This window comes from Volvox carteri (genome assembly GCF_000143455.1).
Source record: "Volvox carteri f. nagariensis unplaced genomic scaffold VOLCAscaffold_6, whole genome shotgun sequence".
Lineage (NCBI taxonomy): Eukaryota > Viridiplantae > Chlorophyta > Chlorophyceae > Chlamydomonadales > Volvocaceae > Volvox > Volvox carteri.
The window spans coordinates 125,140-145,714 of NW_003307549.1; the positions used below are offsets into that span (position 1 = coordinate 125,140).

Genomic DNA, 20,575 nt, shown 5'->3' on the forward strand with positions numbered 1-20,575 from the left:
ATGCAACGACCGTCCTAAACCACAACATACAAGCCTGTAGAACAATGAAGGGCAAGAATCGCACGGTGTTCACATACATGCGGGGTGACTCTTCCACGACATAGGCCGTTACCCTCTGAGTTTAGATAAATAAAGAAGTGAACTTCTCTCAATTGCAACTGATACATACATAAAATACATACAATACATATTCACATACAACTATCAAGCTCCTTTCAGGTGCTTGCTGCGTGTCGGTCAGGAATGTCTGTCGCGTGTATGACATCTACACGTGCATGTCCGGCCACCCACACGTCAGTGTGCACCTCTGGTGCCGTGCCCCGGCGCTCACGCAGATCAACCGGGAATTCATTCAGCACTGCCGCTGCATGCGAATACGTACAACCAACTTGGCAGAAAACATTTTCATTGGTAAACAGCAGCACACACACAGTACACACAGTACACATATACTTAAAGAATACTCGCAACCAGTACAGTTATGCGTGTTTGATATCCGGACGCAGTCTTCGTCTTCTTCGTTCTGGTCTTCATTTCTCCATACCCAGCATCGAGAGGTTACTGCACAGCCTCCGCATAACCTCTGCCCAACGACCTGGGAACGGATCGCCCCCTCAACTCCCCCATCATGGACATATTATATCGCTAGCTAATAGCTATGGTTTTAAGAAGCCTGTTTAAGCATGTCATCCACCCACACATCCAAGCATGTGTTCAGTTAGCAGCGGCTACTTGTCGGCAGCGACACCAGCCAGGGGTTGTGCGTTGCGCTGAACAGCAGCAAATTCTCTCCGCTGGACCCGCCGGGATAGAAGATCCTGATGCATGACGACGTGATGCGCGGTGCGGGTGCGGGGTGAGAGCCAGCCAGGCATTCATGCAGGTGGCGGCCGTGTGGAGAGGGAATACGAAGTGGGGCGAACGGGGGTAAAGCGGGTAAGCCGGTCTTATACGGTGCACGTCATGCATCATGACCTATTCGGTCGCCCATTCCCATCACGAGTGTGATATGACGGGGCCTGATCGCATTCCCCTTGCTGAGAACCTCCCCTGAGTACTCCTGCCCGGTGTTACAACCAAGGGGAAGCTAAAAGTCTATGCGATGTCTTCAATACATGTATGTAGTATATATCCGGTTCTCGGGCAACCGCGATCCGCAGTGCTGCTGGCAGTGGTGTGGGTGAGACGATATACGTGCATATGCAGATTTAGTCGCAGTGGCTCGGAGCCGGGGGGTTCATTCTTGCGATACATGCTCGTGTGGGTATGTCCTGTGACCGAGCCCTGCCGAGGCGAGGCTTAGCGCCAGACCACGACATGCCTGAACGGAAGCACACGCGCTTACCTGTAGATTCCGTGGTTAATGGCGTGCGACAGGGCAGCTTGTACGGAAGGGTTGAACGTGAAGTGCAGGGGGGTCAAGCTCGCCGTGGACCTTGGCCCGTAGCTGGGATAGACTGGATCGTTGTACCTGCGTCACATAACGAGCATGGAGATGTACGGGACATGTCGTACGGCGCCAACCGCTATCACGCTGGCGGCAGGATGGGTATCGCTATCACTAGTCAGCAATGAATCGGCGGATGATGATTTTGGCGCCAATGTTAACATGGGCGCTAGCTAGGCTTGGGATAACAAGGGCGCTAGTTCACAACACGGGTTCGTGTGTCAAGGTGAGGTTAATATGTAGAGGTTGAGCATCGGGATAGTATCAGGCATCCACCAGGCTGCCGGGGCGTGAGCGGCGGTTAGGTAGTAGTTGGTGGAGGTTGATGACAGTTGCACATGCTGTCACGCTGTGTCGGTAGTACGACATCTGTGCTCGCCTATTCAGCAGCTCGATGTTTCAGCCATACAGCGCCCAATAACTTACAGGTCGTATATGACATTCAGGCTCGTGACGAGACCTGGCTGCGACTGCATCGACAACGCTGTACCGGCATGTCCGGCAGCAGTGTGTGCGACACGGAAGGAACGCATCATCTCAAAGTCCTGTGAGGAATGGGGCGAGGAACAACCGTGGTGGCTGTCATACACGTATAGCGGCCCCAGCACGGAGCCGGAGAGAAGTGGGGTAGGTGCATGGATACGGTGCGATGGAGCGGTTCCTTGGACCTCACCACCGCGGCAATACACATGCGGCTAGCTCGGTATGCATTCTCTTCCTAGTACGCATGTAACTTTTGCAAGGCAAAGCGGTGCCTAACGTTCACATTGCATGTTCGAAGACTGTGGGTATAGCCCGGGGGGATGTACGGAACTCACGGATGTACGGCGGCATACCTACCTCGTGGATTAAATTGTGGCAGTGGAACATGTACTCGCCGCGGTGGGGACCGAACCTGAGAGGGATAAGTCGGTTTAGAGGTAGGAGTAGGGGGAAGTAGGAGGGAGTAGGGGGGGGTAGGGGGAGTAGGGGGAAGTAGGGGGGAGTAGGGGGGGGTAGGGGGAGTAGGGGGAAGGAGGGGGGAGTAGGGGGGAGTAGGGGGGAGTAGGGGGAGTAGGGGGAAGTACAGGTAGGGGAGCCTGTTTGAGCAACAGAAGTACGAGCAACATGCGACCTAAATAGCGGCTCGGGATGGCGAGGTGAAGCCGGGTGATGCGACCTTGCACATGTTTACAGGAAGTATGCAGATCGTCACGCTGCTTGCTGCAGGCCAAGGTGGGCGGGGAGGGCCCAACAAACAACAACAACCGTTTCCAGCGGGGCCGTACGACACCCACCTGACCAGAAGCGATACATGGGTGCTTGGGTCCAGCTGTACGACGTCCTTGGACGTCCACCGCTCGTATTCGTGTACCTAGACAGCCCGATGAACAGGCAGGCAGGCAGATGCCAGAAGAATGAAAATCAGGTGACCGAGGTGCCAAAAAAGGGCAGAGGAGGCCCTTTGCGCACAGCTGCCACTCAACTGACCCGTCGGCTACACCACCACATCTGTGTATTAAAAGACCTAAGAACCTGGTCTCAAATTCTGCTCCTACTTCAGACGGACCCGTTGTGCGCACTTCCGTATAGCATGTCAGCTAACGCCCCACCGAGCGCCCCACTGCGTAACCCAACCTGAGCAATCCAATTACTGCAAAACCGCTCATCGCCAACAGTTAAGCCTTTCCTCGTCTGTCAGGTGGACGGGTAAACCCTAGGACCCCAACATCATCCACCGACCAAGGCCCCGCCCAACGCAACCCTCAGCAAACCTGTTTTCTCGACTGCTTTAGCACCAACACAAATACCAGTACCAGTACGACCACGCAGCCCCAAACAATGAACCCTAAAACCCGGACAGAATGCGAAGGTCGCTTAGCAGGGACGAACCTGCGACTCGTCGTGGTTGCGTGCCAGCACGTAGAAGTCCACAAGGTGAATGTGGATGGGGTGGAACCAGCCGCCGCCAGTCTCCAGGCACCAAATCTCCCAGGTGTTTTGGCCCACGTTACCAGCCGCCACGCGAGCGGTGTGCCAAGTCTCGCCGTTGATCACCCTGGGCAATAGTGCGGAGCAGGGGTGCAAACGCGTGCATACCCGTGCGGGGGGCTTCGTGTATGCGCCGTGCATATGTGGATATATATACACACACTATAAATACACACTATATACACACACTATATACACACACTATATACACACACTATATACACACTATATACACACTATATACACACTATATACACACTATATATATGGATGTGTGTGTGTGTTGTGTGCAGCGTTGCTAAAATCCCCTCCTTTTTGTTGTACACTCTACGACGCACCTCGCCAGATCAGAAGCTGCAACGCCGGGCCACAGCAGCTAGAGATGCTTCGTCATACGAGCATAAGGCACACACAAACACCACACACACGCACGCATAACCACACGACCTAACCCAACCCTCACCCTGCTGCCGCGTACATACATACGTACCACTGGCCGTGACGGCGGCCAAAGCGGAAACTCCTGGTACACTGCCGGCTGCGAACCATACTGAGCGCGTTAGGAATATCGGTGGCCTCCTTCAGGACAGCATCCAGTGTTGTGCGTGAAGGAACGAACGGCTGGAAAGTCGGGCCGCTGGCGATCCCGAAGACTTGAATCTTCATGAGCAGGTGAGAGTGGCAGAAGAACGGGACGCTCTTCATGCGGCGCTCGTCTTTGACATTCATTAGAAAGAAGGTGCGGCCGCTGTAGCTGCTGAAGTCGCAGACGACTTCGTACCGCTCCGCAACGCCCAAGAAAAGCCCGGCGGCAGGGAAGCGCGCCGGCGTGCGGCGCAGGCCACCCTCGCCGGCTATGACCTGGCAGATGCGGCTGCTGACGTCGGAACCGTCGGAAGCGACGATGCGGAGCTTGTAGGGGCGCGTCACGGCGGAGTTGAGCCACCTGCGTGCATTGGGCGCGTACGGTGGTTGGTCGGTTTAGCAGGTGCTAGAGTGATACGGCGGTTGGCTACTTTCCTAGTTTGGTGGTGGGTGTGGCTGTGAGTGAAGCTTTTGCAGCGGATGTTGAGGGTGGAGTTGCAAGCATTGGCGACCCGCTGTTCTGCCGCAGATCAGTTTTACCTGGCAGCGCTCGAGGCACCCAGGATACCCCCCCCAACGGAGTTACAAAGCACGAGAATGGCGCGCGCAGGTCCGCACTGAAGGAAATGAAGGCACACAGCACCCGTGTACCAGTATACCCGTCCAGACCTGAAGCGATGCCAGCGGGGCCTTATGGTCATGACCGGCCACGGGACGCCGTTGACCAAGTTGACATCGCCGTACAGGTTATCCCGGTGGGGCCCCTGTGGCGACATGAACACGGTGCAGGGCTGGGTCGGCAGGGAGCCCGTGGGAGGTTGGAGGGAGGAGCCCTATCTGCCTGTCCCAGGTCCTCAATAAGAACGAAGCCTCTTAACCGCATTGAGGCTTAGTGCCGACACACTTGGCCATGTCGTGCCCGGGTCCGCTGCACACGATGGCGTCGGGGCCATCCGAGAGCGAGGCAGCGCTCCTTCTCAGCACTCTCAGCTGGCCACCGGGCGGTCTGTTCGACCCGCCGGCCATTCATACGAGCCCATTTCTTCTATGCTATGACGTAGGACATGTTCATCCTTAGCACCTGCCAGTTATGCGAAAGGCGACTTGCAGATGGACAAGTCTGCCTTCAGGAACACCTACACTGCGGTCGTAGAAGAGCTGACAGTTGCCATCCAGTACGGCATCCTTGAACTGCATCTCCGTGTCGGGAATGCCGTTCAGGTTCCAGGGCTCGCCGCAGCCACCCTCCGCGGGACTGTCGTGCACGACGTACATGCCGGACAAGCCGAAATATGCGTTTTCTACGGGTGGGGGACACATCAGGCAGCTCATCACGTCCAGCAATTCATAATGTTCCTTTATCCATCGTCTTTGGTTCCCTCAGGCAGAAGGGCTGCTTGGGTTTCCTAAGCCGCAAAGAACCTCTTTCCATTCTCCCCAACCGCCGCTGCTGCCCAGTGCCCCCACACACCCGAGGTGAGCTCCAATTGGTGGTCATGGTACCAGCCGAAACCCCCACGGCGGCTGGGGTAGTAGTAGTCCTTGCTCTCCCCGCCGCAGGTCGTATCCTCCGCCCAGCCTGGGAGGAGGGCAGTGGGTTGCGTGGGGCCCCAGGAGGCACCGCGTGCACGTATGTGACCGGTGATGCAGGGTCGAGTGGGCTGGGGAGGGGATGCACCCGAATCATGCGGCTAGTTCCGGTGAATGGAACATGGATGGACATAAACAAATCCATATAAATGAAGATCTATTAACGATCATTCGGCGTAGAAGTAGTCTCTATGCTACTAGATGATGCTACTAGATGATGCTACTAGATGATGCTACTAGATGATGCTACTAGATGATGCTACTAGATGATGCTACTAGATGATGCTACTAGATGATGCTACTAGATGATGCTACTAGATGATGCTACTAGATGATGCTACTAGATGATGCTACTAGATGATGCTACTAGATGATGCTACTAGATGATGCTAGCAGGGGACCAGGGAACAAATCCCTGGTCAGGTGAGGAAGGGCAGGTGGAACACGCAGTTTGGAGGGTTAGGGAGGGGGGGAAAACCCTGACAACAGCTCGGTCGTCGACCGCCGCGGCTGGTTGACGTCCCATTTGCAAGTCCCGCTTATAAGGCTTATTCGGACGTCGTACCGTCGTATGGTGCGAGGCTCGCTTCACCGTGGTTGTGGACAGCTATCGGCCGGCCCTGCAACGTTGGTGTGAAGGAACTTTAGGGCTTATGACGGCACGGGAACGGGGAAAAAAGGCTGGATTGGCGTCTGTATGGGCGAAGTGTTGGGATTTCGACTCTATGGCACGGGTAAAGTCCCCGGAATTCGCACACAGGGGTCAGGACATGGCACGGGGTTTGTGCACGTGACAGGTACTCATACTTGACTACATGGCATAGCATATTCCCCAACCTTGCTTAGGACGCAGTGGCCAGGCCCCGCCTCTACGGCTTAAACCACAACTTGGGTGAGCAAAATCGCGCAGGCGCACACAGAGCCCGCTCGCCCGCCTGTACGGCTTCTTCTGTAGCTACCTTTCATCTCTCGTGTGTATGCTCCCTAACGCCCCAACGCCGCGCACTATCACTGTCCTGAACGAACTATACGCGTCATCTGAGTTAAATGCGTGCACTTGTCGCACCGACCTGTCGTCCGGGTGTTGTATCGCACGGGGTGTACGGCGAGAAAGGCGTGCTGGCAAGCGCCGGGGTAGTCATGCGGTTGTTAAAGCGGATAAGGGTCTGTCGACCGACAGGGTTACGGATGGTAGGACCGGGCGAGGATCCATTGTACGACAGGATCCAGGTGAGGCCGCTCGGGCAGCCCATGTTGACGGTTGTCGGGTAGACGTCAATTTCGTACGCATCCATACAAATGGTGGTGCCAGGCCTGAGAATGTAAGGCAACGGCGGAGGGATGGCGTTATCTATGATTTGTGGGAGAAGGCGGCATCATCATCGGCAACAAGCGCTTCCAACTCCGCAAGGGGGCCTCCGGTGCAATGAATCAAGGACGTATAACAAAGCGCCCATTTCCCATCGACCCCATCGCTAGTCGTTCACCCACTTGCAGTAGCTGCTCGCCTTCTGAGCCCGGGGCGGCAGAGCGAAGGGCTGAGTGAAGGGGGTCCACTTAAAAGGGCTGGACGGAAAGCCCTCCACCTTGACCGAGATGCCGTGCGACGCAGGGCACACCTGGCAGAACACCAGTTGCGCAAATATGTATGCCCGCATGCCACCGTTAACATGGCAACAACATAGGGTCAAAGGTGCAAATGGTAGCCGGGATTGGGAAGCCTAAAGCAGCAAGCAGTCTACCCCCGGAAAGCCGTATACATACACCAACTGTACTGCCGCATTGCAAGTGTTCAAGCGCGACCTGCTTATCCCTGAGGTTCCAAGATTGATGTTATGGCCCCGCTGGGAAGATGCTGCGGCATCGTTCTGGTGGTGCGTTCGGCCAGTTCTGAAAGCCGAACGACGGTGGAGGACGCGAAGATGTGGCCTGCGTGCCGACCAGGATGAAGTCCACATTGCCAAACAAGCTGCTCTGATAAACCGGTTGGCTGCCCCCCAAAGATAATAAGATTAATTAATGGCCAGTTTACGCCAGGTGTAAAAGCATCCGCGTCTCTACTACCTTTCTCACACATCGTACACGTGAAAGACGCAGTGCCCCGCTCACTATCCCGTCCTATCCTCTTTTGAGACCTGAATGGCGCGCCGAAACCCCCCGCCATGCGATAAGGAATATCGTGCCTTGATGCAGCTGGAGCGTGCGTATGGCACCGAAACCTCGTTTTCGTATCTCATCAAGACCCTCCGTAATACTTCAACCCTCCACTCCACCGCCCAAACAGCGCACAAAGGGCTTCTAATCTGATATTGCCCAGCCAGCCATACATCGCACATTTACACATGGCAGCAAGTCTTTCCCGCACGGTACGTGCCTTTCCTGGATTGGCATAGTACGGCGTGACTGGGAGACTGCTGAAGGAGCCGTTGACAGTCACGACGGGTGCGATATCTGCATGCACCAGCGGCATCATCATCAGCATCATCAGCATCAGCATCAGCATCAGCATCAGCAGCGGCAGGTACGTCCCTGAAAAAGGGCTTTCCCGTCGTGGGGCCAAGGGAGGATACGATGTTTTGTACCCAGCAATAATGTCGTATAATTGCAAAAACGTCCCTTCATCGGCAACTGATTCCGGACTTATGGGGTTTGGGGATTTCTGCATAAGCATATCAAATGAGCCATGAGAGGTGTTCAGATACATACGGACAGAGCGGCTGTACGCTATGATTAATAATGCGGGCGCCTCAGCGCTGTATGTCTCTCACCATCATCAATAACAATTGGGTCCAGACGCCGATCGGGAATGCGCATGTACTCCAGCAGTGGCAGCCGCTTGAGCGGCTGTTGGGTGTACAGCACGTACTCCTTCGGGGGGGCGTAAGTTGTGTCGACCTGAGTCGCTGTGGGGGCCCGGGGGCGGGAGGCATGTGGGGATACACAGGGGGACTTCAGGGACTTCATGTGCCATCACCACAAGCAGGGGTGAGGTCAAATAAGCCCCTGCCAAATGGCTGACCCGCCGAAGAGCGGGTCTCGGAGCGAGCCCGGGTTCCGGCGCAGCAGGTATCTTCCTCACCGCCGTCGAGGACAGGTTTGGGAAGTTGCTCTACCGTTGAAATGCCATCCACCGTCACGATACGTGTGCCGTCAATGTTGCCGCCTGTTGTGTCGCCGCCGGTGGTGGTGATGGTGGTGGTGGTGGCGGGCAGGACTTCCAGGTAGCGCACCACGGCGGGCAGATCGAGCACCTGCTTGGTGACCATGTGCATGGGGGGAACCCGCGATGAGGGGCTCATAGAGCAGGCGTGAAGGCTCATGCATAGGCAGGGTGGCATAAGGAGTTTAAGCAAGGTAGGGAGAGGGTTTTTCCTGAGGGGGTAGGGTGACCTCAATTGGTAGGCGTTGACGTTCCCGAAGGAGCGCTACATGGCGTAGGAGTCCTGCCGGGCGGAAGCTGTCCAAAATAGATTTATATCGTAATAATGCTTAATAAACCGTCCCTAAAACGTTATGTCGAACTAGCCATGCTATCCGGACTGTTGTGACCTAGCAGAGCGCCTGCTAATTGAAAGGCCCCTTAGCCGGATACTGTGGATAGAATCGCCAACTTCAGTTGTCCATCCGCTAGCATCGCATCCTTCTGATCCACCTGAATCCCATCAAATATCAGGGTGCCATGCAGGGAGGTGGGAGACCTCTAAACGCCTCCGGCTCCTCCCCCTCCCCCTTTACGTAATGGCGGGCAATGAAGAGACGTACCCACCGTGGCTATGTTCCGCGATGGGAAAATGGCAGCCCCCTTAAGGGGGCTATTTCCCGCTTATGGACTTGGTCAAGACATAGCTGATGGCTGGCACGATTTCGTCGGTAAAGCTTAGGGAAAAATGGAAAGTTGGCTGAATAGCCTGGAAACATTCCTAGCTACACGGCATGTTAAGTCTGACTCTGATGTGCTCAGTAGTCGTATTTAACAGACTGCTTGTTATGCCACGTCAGAACTTAAACAGGGCAATGTTGCCATCCTAGATATGAGCATCGGTAAGAATCTCTTGGATATCTGGCCTTAGTAGTAAAGCAGACGACTTACGTTTCCTCATAAAATTAGCGTAACATTAAAAAGATATGTCTGCTATTTAAGATAGCCACGCTGGACGTACCTCCTGAGAACCGGGGTCATAGCGGAACTTGCGCAGAGCGGTGGAGCAGGTGCAGCAGTTGGGACCCGTCACCAGCGCTATGTACAACGGCATACAGGTACGGAGTGACGGAGAATTGAGGCTATGACCCGTGGGTCATTTGCGGGTAATGTGCTGAAGGCAATGGCTTTCTGATACCGGCTAATGATGGGCTAAACGAAACCGCACCATGGCCGGAGATGGGGCCCCTGATGATGGCGGGGCAAGGCAAGGGTGTGCGGACCCGGAAAGGGATCCGAGGACGTACTGGATGTACTGCTAAATTGTCTACGTTGTAAAGATCCAGAAACCGCACAAAACGGTAAATAGCTGTGAGAGATCCCCGCCCTGTATGCTGAGTTGTTGAAGCCTGTCTTGAAATCAAGACAGGCGCCGACAGGACCGACTTGCGTCGAACAACTACCCCGGCCACCTACGCCCAGGGCGAGCCCAACGCCTACCGTTGCGGATCTTGGGCAGCCGAGCGGTAAAGGATGAAACACAGGAATAGCACCGATCGAGGGGGCAGGTACCTTCGAGGCAGACAGGCACCGGGCAGGCAGCAGGTTACACAAGAAGGGCCACGCGCTTAGGGACATTCGCCTCTCACAAAAGGGAATCGGTTCAGTGCGTGCAACAGAGGCCCTTTTAGCACGCGACGTCTACGGCCATGGCCAGTTAGAGCAGCGAATACGCACTTGCCCCCATACATACATAGATACATACATCCTGCGGAGTCCACCACAGCTGCAAGCATGCCCGTGCTCATCCGCCTGCCAGCTCACATTCAGAACCGCCACTCACCCTTGGAACACCATGCACACAAGCCCGCTTTATCGAGAGTGGAGTACAGCCCGCCGTACAAATCCTTCGTGTCCTGCGTGGCAAGCCCGATGTACGACTGCGCGCAGGCTGCCTCCAAATGATAGCCGCTGGTGCACTCGTTCCCGCTGATGTTGAAGGGCCTCGCAATGGCGGCCGGGGAGTAGCGCGCAAATTTGGAGACCATCTTGATGTAGGCGGTGCGGTAGGTCTCGTCCCAGGAGGGCTGGTGGAGGAAGGCCCTGGCGGCGGTTCGCACGCTCGCATGTGCAGCCGAAGTACCCAGTCCCTGTGGCATGTGGGCAGCGGACAGTGTGCGGGTCTCCTTAGCAAATCTAAATCCACATATGCTAATCGATTGCCCACACTGCCACGAACTACTGCCCCTTGCGGATATTTCGGACCACGTTAGGTCCGACCCGGTAGACGGCCGTTGCGTCCCCTCCAAGCTGGTTTCCCTACAGCTTAGGTCTATCGGATGCAGGAAGGGCCTCCAAGAGGAACCTCAACGTCCGCATAAGAAAGGGCTTCGATAGCGACTGCGCACCTGGCAGGCTTGGCCCAGGAAGGCATCGTTGGGTGTGTAGAGCCACTTGGGGGCGTGCGGGCAGGTTGTGGACGATGGGACTCCGAACAACGCGGCGGCCGTGCAGTTGCGATTGCTCCAGTCAATGATCACGTTTTCGGGCACGTCGGGAGGGGGCTCCCGAACCAGACCAGCCTGCATCAGCCTTAGCTGGTTGCGTGCCGAGGTGCGGAACTCCTCGCTGGTGAACTGCAACATCAGAACAGTTGCCGTTACATACGAGCATTTTGGGGTTGCAGGGGATGCACACCGATGCATGTGAATGGCCAGTTGAACAGCGTTTATAAATGATTTCTGAACAGAGCTAAACATTTCATGACGTCCAGCCAGGCAGAACGACTTCCGAGCTGCTCGATTTCGCCCCGACGTGCCTCTCCCTATATCGCACCATACTGATCCCTCAACACAAGCGGCACAAGCGACTCCCACCCACCAAGCACGTTTCCAAGCGGGACTCCGCCTCCATTTCGGGTTCCGTCATACCCAGGATGGGTGTTTCCCGTGGCTCGGGGGGTTCGTCGGTTCTCACAGTAACCTTAAGAGTCGGAGAGCACAGGTCATGGAAGTAGTGGTTTTCCCACCTGCGGGTGTACCGGCGGCGCCGGCAGGTGGCAACACGGAGAGGGGCAGCGGGGTGGGACAGACCGCTATAAGGATCTGAGGTCACCTGGAGGGTGGGTGACCTCGAAAAGCCCCACGTTTTGCGCAGTATTTGCCATCAGATGGGCGCTCAATAGCAGGAATGCTGCTACGGCACAATCCCAGAATTCTTTGTGGTAGTTCTGGTGTTTGTCCCTGCGTTTTTCATAACTTGTTCAATCGGTCGTTTTTTTGGTCGATGATTCCACGGCTCCTTCTGGCTCGTTACACCGATAAAGGACAAGACAAGGTCTATATCGCGCAGACACACACGGACACATGCACATATACACACAAACATGCATGAGACTTCCTCGTTCGGGGCGGAGCTTTCCAAGACACACATGCATGCTGGCCCTGTGGAGGCCCGCCGGCTCCGGCGGAGCATCACCGGACCGCACGAACAATTCGAATGTTCCCCTAAGTGAACCCGATAGGAGAAACAAACGATCGAAGCGCCCATCTGCCCACCTCACCTGAACATGCGCACATTGGTGCAATCCTCCGACGTGGGGTCGCACACTTTACTGCGTGTGGGGCCCTGGAAGCAACCCTGCGCGGACCAAAACAAGTGCACCGCCGCATGTAGTCACGAGCAACTACGAGCCCCCAACAGCCCCTAAGCATAGGGCGGGAGGCAACAAATGGCACGCCTGATTGCAGATGATGCCGTGCGACTGTGATGGAACAGTACGGGCGCAACACTGCACGGCTGCAATCAACAGACACGGATGGGAGCATGTGTAACGTATATCCATGACATGATCCGCCTAGGCCGTCCCATCGGGGAGGCCTTTGCGCTGGGTACGTACTACAGCTGCAACACCCCTCGTGGGGATACACCATCACTCACAGCAATGCGACTCCACTGCCCCTCAGCAGCGAAGTCAGCCTAAATACTAAGCGACCCCGAGCCATACGCAGGGACGGCAGCCGTAGTGCCATAAATGTTACTGAATGCCGTACATGGGCCGTACCTGATTATCAATCAGCGCGTGGCTGCCCATTAGCGCCATGGCCTCTTGAGTGGTGATACCGCGAGCGTTCCAGAAATGTACAAAATCTCCTACGCCGGCGGAAACTTCCGGAAGCTGGCCTGGCGGGGCGGGGGTTATGGAGTCCAAGCGACCTACAGGTAGCACCCGGGTTCCATTGGCGGGTAGAATCCGGATCCGACCTTTGCTGAGAACTTCGGGCGCAACTGCGGCGCAGACCTGGGGCCCAATTAACAGATGGAATAAATCCGCGAAAAAACCAAATATGTAAAGATGAGGCTTTGCAACCACAAAATCTCAGGTTCGTATGTGGTTTGGGGCACAAATGGCGCAGTCTGAATATGAAAGTGCCTGAGTCGGTCCCCGCAGGCTGCTGGGTATATGCGTCACGGTTACAGGTATCTATCTATCTATCTATCTATTTATCTATCTATCTTTCTATCTATCTTTCTATCCATCCATCTATCTACCTATCTGCCTATCTAAGTATATACATATATATACATATATATACATATATACATATATATACACATATATATACATATATGTATATATATACATATATATACATATATACATATATATACACATATATATACATATATGTATATATATACATATATATACATATATATGTATATATATGTATATATATACATATATATACATATATGTATATATATGTGTATATATATATGTATATATATGTATATATATCAGCTGAACGACACGGTAGCACGGTGCTCAGGCGCTATGGCATCATGATGAAAGGCTCCGCTCATGCCACTTCACCTACCGCTAACGTGTCCGCGACGCTGATGTCGAAGAAGGATGCAATCTTCTTGGCGGCCCGGGACGTGAGGAGCGAGAAGTCGTCATAAGCGCTGCAGCGGAAATGTGATTGCACAGGTGTGGCATGAAGTGGAGCACAGGGTTTGAGGGGCGTATTAGGAACCAGTACGATGAAGCTTTGGCTGCGGAGTTATTTGGCGGTTACTTTGCGGCGCCAGGGTGGTTCACAAGGAGTGCCAGGCTCAATGATTGATCCAGCAACTCACTTTTCTGGCCGGGTCATCTCGTCAATCGTGAGCAGCAACGAACAGTCCGCTCCGCCGCAGTTGGGTCCCGGGCATTGGCTCACATCCACCGCCATAGAGTCGTGGAAGGATGCCCGGATAAAGAAGCTAGCCAGCCTCTTCTCGTGTTCGAACATGGCACGGCACGTAGCAATGACCTACAGCACATACAGGCACATCGCACATGCATCTCCTTAGGGAAGACAAAATGATAATTGTTATAAGCTAACAACATAATTCGTTCCTCCTTAGCCACGAGTTGCGAAGTTCGAAGTGCGCACGATCAGTCCAAGCAGTCCGCATAATACCTAGCATTGTAGCGTGCACATGTCGCTGACTGCAAACCTTCACAAGATCTGCAGCAAATTTGCAGCGTGTATGGTTCAAATATTAAGCCCCTTGCTTTAAGGCTTTGCCAATTTGCATATCAACATCGTCACGATGTTGACATTTTGGTCGTCTATACCGTAGTGACAGGAAATGTTCGTGATTTTAATTTCGTGACGGCATCACGAAATTATGTCACATATAAATTACAAGCTGTTCCAGGCGATGGTCGTCACGAATATATGTGTGCTCCGAAGCCAAATCGTATAATGCCTTCAACACAGTAATTACTCGTAGAATTCCACTTTCCTGGCCATATATACATCCATAGTAATTGAACGGACATGGATCCGAGGGCCAAGCGGCCTAAGCAACAAAGCCTCCTTCAATGCGGACTCTTCACACTTGCTCGCGGCGCCCCAGCTACGGATAGAGCTGGTTTTGCCGCTCCTAAATAACCGTGCATGCATTGGCCAGCTTTTGCGTCAATCGGCGTTCTGAGTCGGAACCATTAACGAATATTGCAGGCACCGTTGCTTCGGTTGCGTTGGCTTCTCACGAATTCAACAGTTTCACCAATAATTTCGGGTGTAATTTTGAGGGTGTCTCGAACAATAAAATCACGAACATTTCCTGTCACTACGGTACCCTACAGGCTTTCAGGCCTACCTATCATACTATGACACGGTCTATTCTATACAACGAATATACATACAATCTATTTCTGGTTCCTAGATATATAATACGATGAACGTTTCTATAGACGATAAAAAATCTTTACTGACTGTGCAGAGGTACAGGAAAAATATCCTTCACTAATAAAACGCTTGCAGCTGCCCATCTCAAGCTGCAAGCTTCAATTATAATGTCAACTAAAACAGTTTAAGAAGATTTCAAGGATAACTCGCTACTTCGGGGCCTGTCATCGTGGGCAATGGCCATTATTATTTCTTCGCGGCAACCGGCTCTTCACCAGCATGTCGATGGTATCACATGTATTGCGCTCATTCTGTGGACTTTCAAATTTGCATTGAGAGCATTAGTTGCATGGCTATTTGCTAGCAGGGCAGGTAGGCCGGCTGCCCAAGAACGCCCAAGCGGCCTGCTCGCTCAGGCAACCTGCTCGTGTTTTTTAATCCCAACAACAGCCTCAATATTTTTACTTGAGCTTCTGTGGAAAACGCTGACGCCACCTCTTGTTTTTGCATGCTGATCACCAGCTGCTTTACCTTGCACCGCTGTGGGCGGGCGCGCATGGAAATTCCTTCCACCCCTTGGAGCAGACCTTTTGCTCCTGGACCTGCTAAATCGGTACTGGGCATTCTGTTGTTGTGAGCATCCTGAAAACTAAGCTGAGTATAGTTTTCAGGATGTTCACTAAAACACATTCTCAACACATCCGCACGCACATTTGCCAATGCGCATGGCACACTCACCGAGGCCCAATCCTTGGTGCTTGGATCGTACAGATTCCCGGCAATGGTGCCTACGAGCTTCGGACGCCACAGCAGGACTCTGGCGTTGATGTCTGCCAGTTCGGGGTGATCGGCGGCGTACTGCTGGAGGTCGACGCACAGACGGCCGCTGCATTGCGTTGGGGCAGACAGTTTTGAGGACATATCCACCACATCGCCTGTAACTGTGGTCACTGTGCCATCCACAAGACCAAGTTTTTGGGCCTCTGGGGTGCTAATGCCCGTCAGGAGCCAATCCTTCCCTATGACATCAGCGATGGTAACCTCCTCGAAAGAGCCAACGTTGCCGGCCACGCGTTGCCCCCGTGCAAACATGACAGGGCAAACAGGCGACCAAAGTAGCGCTACCACCAGTGCGGCTGCAGCGAGGGCGACAACGATCCGCCGTGCTGGGGCTTCCCTGAGCCCAAGGCGCGGTCTTGCGTGGTTGTACATACATTGGTCCATGTCCACTTTTCCACTTGTCAACTCTTCTCCAGCCGTTCGGCGGACGGTGTTGTTATTGAGTGGACTTATGTGGACTGGGGCTTGTACGGTCCTTACCCTAAATGCGGTTGGCGGCCTAACGGACAAAAGCTTTACAATAGGCTGACAGAACAGTTTAGTTCGCAGAAACGTTGACTAATAAGTGCTTGCCATTATTGAGGTAAATGATGAAGGAAGTACCTGCATACAGCAGGCCAACATATAGCAAGAGGCTGGAAATGTTGAGTGTCGAAATTGCTGTTTTATCTGCTTCTTCGAGATAGTAGATCTACTACCGATCCATCCGTTGCAACATGCAAAAACCTACTATGCTCTGGGTCAAACGCACGGAACTACTCCTGCACTGTATACACAGCACGCAGCAAAGCAGGTTGCATACTGAAATATTGAAGCAAATGCTGTATTTTGTGAGATCTTGCCTAGAATTTTGTCTTACTTTTTGTCTGGCGTGCGCCGGGGGCATGAGTATGATGCGTCGAACAACGGTGTCCTGAGATGTTATTAACCATGCGTGTGGCGCTCGATATTGCATACGACTAATTACAGCTGTGTCGTTGGAATGCATTTATCTCATCTGAACTAATAAAATTGCGCTATTTTGAGGCTCAGGCCTATGGCTGCGGAGCAAAGTATGGAGCGAGTTGCAGTAGGTGCAGTGGAGGGCCGTCGACAACCACTTCATCGCTCCGCAAGCTCCATAACTTCCAACATGCACACGTCTAGCATATGTTATCATGGTTTTCCTTACCTTCTATTGTCCTGTTATTTTGTGGTTAATGGCGCGATGTCGTCGATAACTCGATGTCGTCGATAGTGGCACTGCCGATGCCATTGTAATGTTAATTCGTGAAGTTGTAAACCTACTGTTTCTGGAGTCGACGCCATCGGCAGCGGAGCCGCGCTAACCAGTGCACGTTCTTCGCGGTGCAGCTCACCATTCTTATAAATATAACCGCTGTTTCGTCGACCAAGGGGCTATACCGACAAACAGTTTATTTGTAGGGACTTCGAGTCTGGGCTAAAATGCACAGTCCCCACACCTTCCCGCACGCCGTCTGCACCTTCCGCTATGCGCGCGGAACAGAGCTCGGCTCAGACCTACTGCAAACGAGCTTCCAGCAAAAGAAAGGCATCCAATATTTTTCAATTTTTGGATATTATTATCCATCAAGATTCTAGTTCATCCAGCGCAACTGAAGGTGCCGACCTAAACTGGCCTAGCTACAGACCGAAACTTTCCATTTCTTGCCCATGCCCGCTGCTTTATGCCTCGTAGGGTACCCGCAGGTCGCATACTGTACTTTAAAACGCCAATGCGTGGCCACAAATAGCTAATGTTTTGCCCAATTGTCCTCATCCCACGCCTCCACCTTTGTATTTCTCAGACGCGCTCAGACTTACGGAGCTTGCGTCCTTTCTGCCGCGCACGTCTTCCCCTGAACAGATGTCACTGTCCGGTGCTCCAGCTTGCGCTCTGCCTGTGTTCTGTACCTCCCCAAATCAAAGCGCTGCTTGTGCTCTTAAGGCCTAGCTTCAGCAAATAGTGCTGTCGCATGAATTGTTGACTGCTGCCGTACATCCACATAGTGCCCTCCTTCAGGGGCCTTCCCCTGCACGAATGCTGCGCTCTTTCATCACAGCTAGACGCGATTTCGCGCAAAATCGCTGCATCAGATCGACGGATATCGTGCTCTGCTTCGTCTTGTGCGTGGCCTGCTGTGGCCTTCGTTGTTAAGGCAAAGTCTTTTAAAGCCGCTTTGCCCATAAAATCGCCCCCTTCGTTGTAACCGAACGCCACATCGCGCCTTCCCCCCAGTTCCCCCCCTGACGCACCATGACCGCCCGCATTTTAGAGAAGAAGTCGCACGTGCTGTTGACCGGCTGCATAACAGTAAGGCACCAGGCTTGGAGGTAGTGCCTTACCGCTATGCGCGTTCGCCTCAAGGAGAGGAAGGCTCCGCGCGAGTAATGATAGGCGACGGCGACGGCGGGAAGTGAATCAGCTTGTTCCGGTGCTGCACGTGTTTTTGGAACACATCTGGGGGACTGGGGACTTCCCACGGCAGTTTACAACTACCGTCCTCAACCCAATATACAAGAAGGGTGACCCCACCATGCCGAGTAACTACCGGGGCATAGCAGTAGGGGGCGCCTTGGCGAAATGTTACGCGCTGGTCCTCCTGGATAGGCACGTTCGCACGGGGGAGACACTCTCACTTAGGCACCGAGGCCAAGCGGGTTTCAGGAGAGGATTCGGTACTACACATCATCTCTTTGCCAAGCAGCACCTTACTGCTAGGCATAGCCAACCTGGACAGCGGCCGTTAATCATTGTTCAAATTGACTTCGAGAAGGCGTTCGACTAGGTGCCGCGGGAGATAATGTGGCTTCGTTTGCAGGAGAGAGGGGTCGAAGGGTCCATGCTGCCGCAGCAGCCGCGGCGGTCGCTGATGCGGGCAATGCGACGAGGTTAAGATGGTCATCAAGACGAATGGCAAGACAGGGGGTGCATTTGAGTCAAAACAGGGTGTAAAACGAGGCTGTCCACTATCAACCGAGCTGCCGGGACTTTATATTAAAACTCTTGCGGACGCCATCGATAAGTTGATGTTGTTACATGGTGGTTAAGCTTCACCAGTGGCTTCCCGAGGCAATTCCCTGCTCTCCCCCGCTCGAGGGGCACCCTAAACCATTCACCCCATCCGACTTCAGAGAGCACTCTGTGAGTTTGGCAACTCGCCACCAGCATCCAACCAAATCCAGCGGATCAACGGCCACCTCCCATTACACCACCTCGCTATCACCCGATAAGTCGGCAGGCGGATTTGAACCCGGGTCGGACGGGAGCAGAAGTTAGGTCTTAATATGTGTGTGTGTGGTACATGATTGGGGGTGCGTAATCCCATACCTGTAAAACTACCCATACGAGCCGAAGGGCCAAGGGCACAAATGTTAAAATTGGAAAAATACAGAGAAGATTAGCATGGCCCCTGCGCCATCGATATGCATGACGGTGTTAACACCAGGGCACGGCCAGAGGATGCACTAAAGGTTGGAAACGAGCGAATGCCCATCCTCCTATATGCTGATTACGTTAGTCTAGAGGGTAGGACAAACTGTCGGGCAGAGCAATTCTTTTGACTGCCCCGGTCGCACAATTCCCGTGCTTCCCTAATTCGGCACCCTGGACACGCTAATTCTGACTGTCCGAATGTCCCTGCCAGGCTAATTCGTATCCCTGTCAGGCTAATTCTGACTGTCGGAATGTCCCTGCCAGGCCAATTCATATCCCTGTCAGGCCAATTCAAGGGCCTGTCCCGGCAATTCAACTTGTCCCAGGTGTCAATTTAAACCCTTCTACCGAGCAATCTAGACCAATTGCAGGGTCTGCCCCCAAACTCTCAGGCACGCATTCAGAATCGCGGAAGTTGAAGGAACTTTACGAAACAAGGGGAGCACTTACAAATATCTCTCGTATGTTTGTTGGTTTCAAATCCGTACATGCTTGTACTTCCTGCCCCATATGGGACAGGAAGTGGCAGGAGCCCCACACGCCTTGTTACCGTACTCCGTACTCATTCACCCATACATTCATTGTGTGTGTATGTGTGAAAAGTTACCATCACCCGAACCGACCAGAACCAAAGGTGTGTCTGCATGGCAAGTCGCTCACAATTTTAACACCCGGTCTATTCATTCATTCATTCCTTCGTTCAGACAAGCAGACATATCCACACGCCTCGTCTTGAACTGTGCTTCAGTCCTGCTAAGGGCCCCCGGCACTCGACCAGACTACATGTGTTCGATACCCTGCCAGGCCAATTTGACACCCCGAACAGGTCAATTCGATGCCCTGTCAGGCTAATTCAATACCCTGTTAGGCCAATTCGGCACCCGGACAGGCCAATTCGACACCCGGACAGGCCAATTCAGGCGCAGCACAGCCCAATTCCGAGGCTCCACAGCGCAATTCGAATACCTCCGGCGGGTCCGCCAGAACAATTCCAGACCTCGGCAGACCAATTCTTTTGTCAGGAATAAAATCCAGGCTAATTCTGCGACAGAGCTCTTCCCTAATTCCAGCCCGAATCCTACCCTCCTGTTAGTCTTCTGGCAACGACACCGGGGCGCATGGGGGAGTCGCTTAAAATGTGGACATGTTCTGTGATGATTTTGGGATGCGGCCAAATGTGTTGAAATGTGAACGCCTCGTTTTTGCGAGCTACAGCGACACAAGGAGTGCTGTTCAAGGATCGTGTGATGAGCTCAGGCTTGCTGGTAAGGCCATACCGGCTAAGGAGAGTGCACGATATCTGGGGTTAGTGTATGGACCAGAACGCCGTTTAAGGCCTGCTGCCAACAGTTGTACGACACAGCTAGAGCAGCTATGTTAGC

General features: G+C 53.5%; 1 protein-coding gene across 1 annotated transcript; it reads right to left on the bottom strand.

Moving 5' to 3' along the window:
* Positions 1–718: 718 nt before the first annotated feature.
* Positions 719–16,129, bottom strand: VOLCADRAFT_87571 (uncharacterized protein; the record flags this gene model as incomplete). The annotated part of the gene is made up of 24 exons (XM_002947399.1): positions 719–818; positions 1,346–1,471; positions 1,874–1,992; positions 2,288–2,342; positions 2,725–2,801; positions 3,320–3,485; positions 3,909–4,364; positions 4,544–4,767; positions 5,144–5,304; positions 5,475–5,582; positions 6,159–6,213; positions 6,664–6,944; positions 8,362–8,496; positions 8,673–8,844; positions 9,754–9,830; positions 10,233–10,304; positions 10,576–10,882; positions 11,141–11,368; positions 11,613–11,760; positions 12,295–12,371; positions 12,796–12,914; positions 13,609–13,700; positions 13,875–14,050; positions 15,656–16,129. 24 exons carry the CDS (start codon positions 16,127–16,129, stop codon positions 719–721), a joined length of 4,005 nt encoding a protein of 1,334 aa, XP_002947445.1.
* Positions 16,130–20,575: the final 4,446 nt, after the last annotated feature.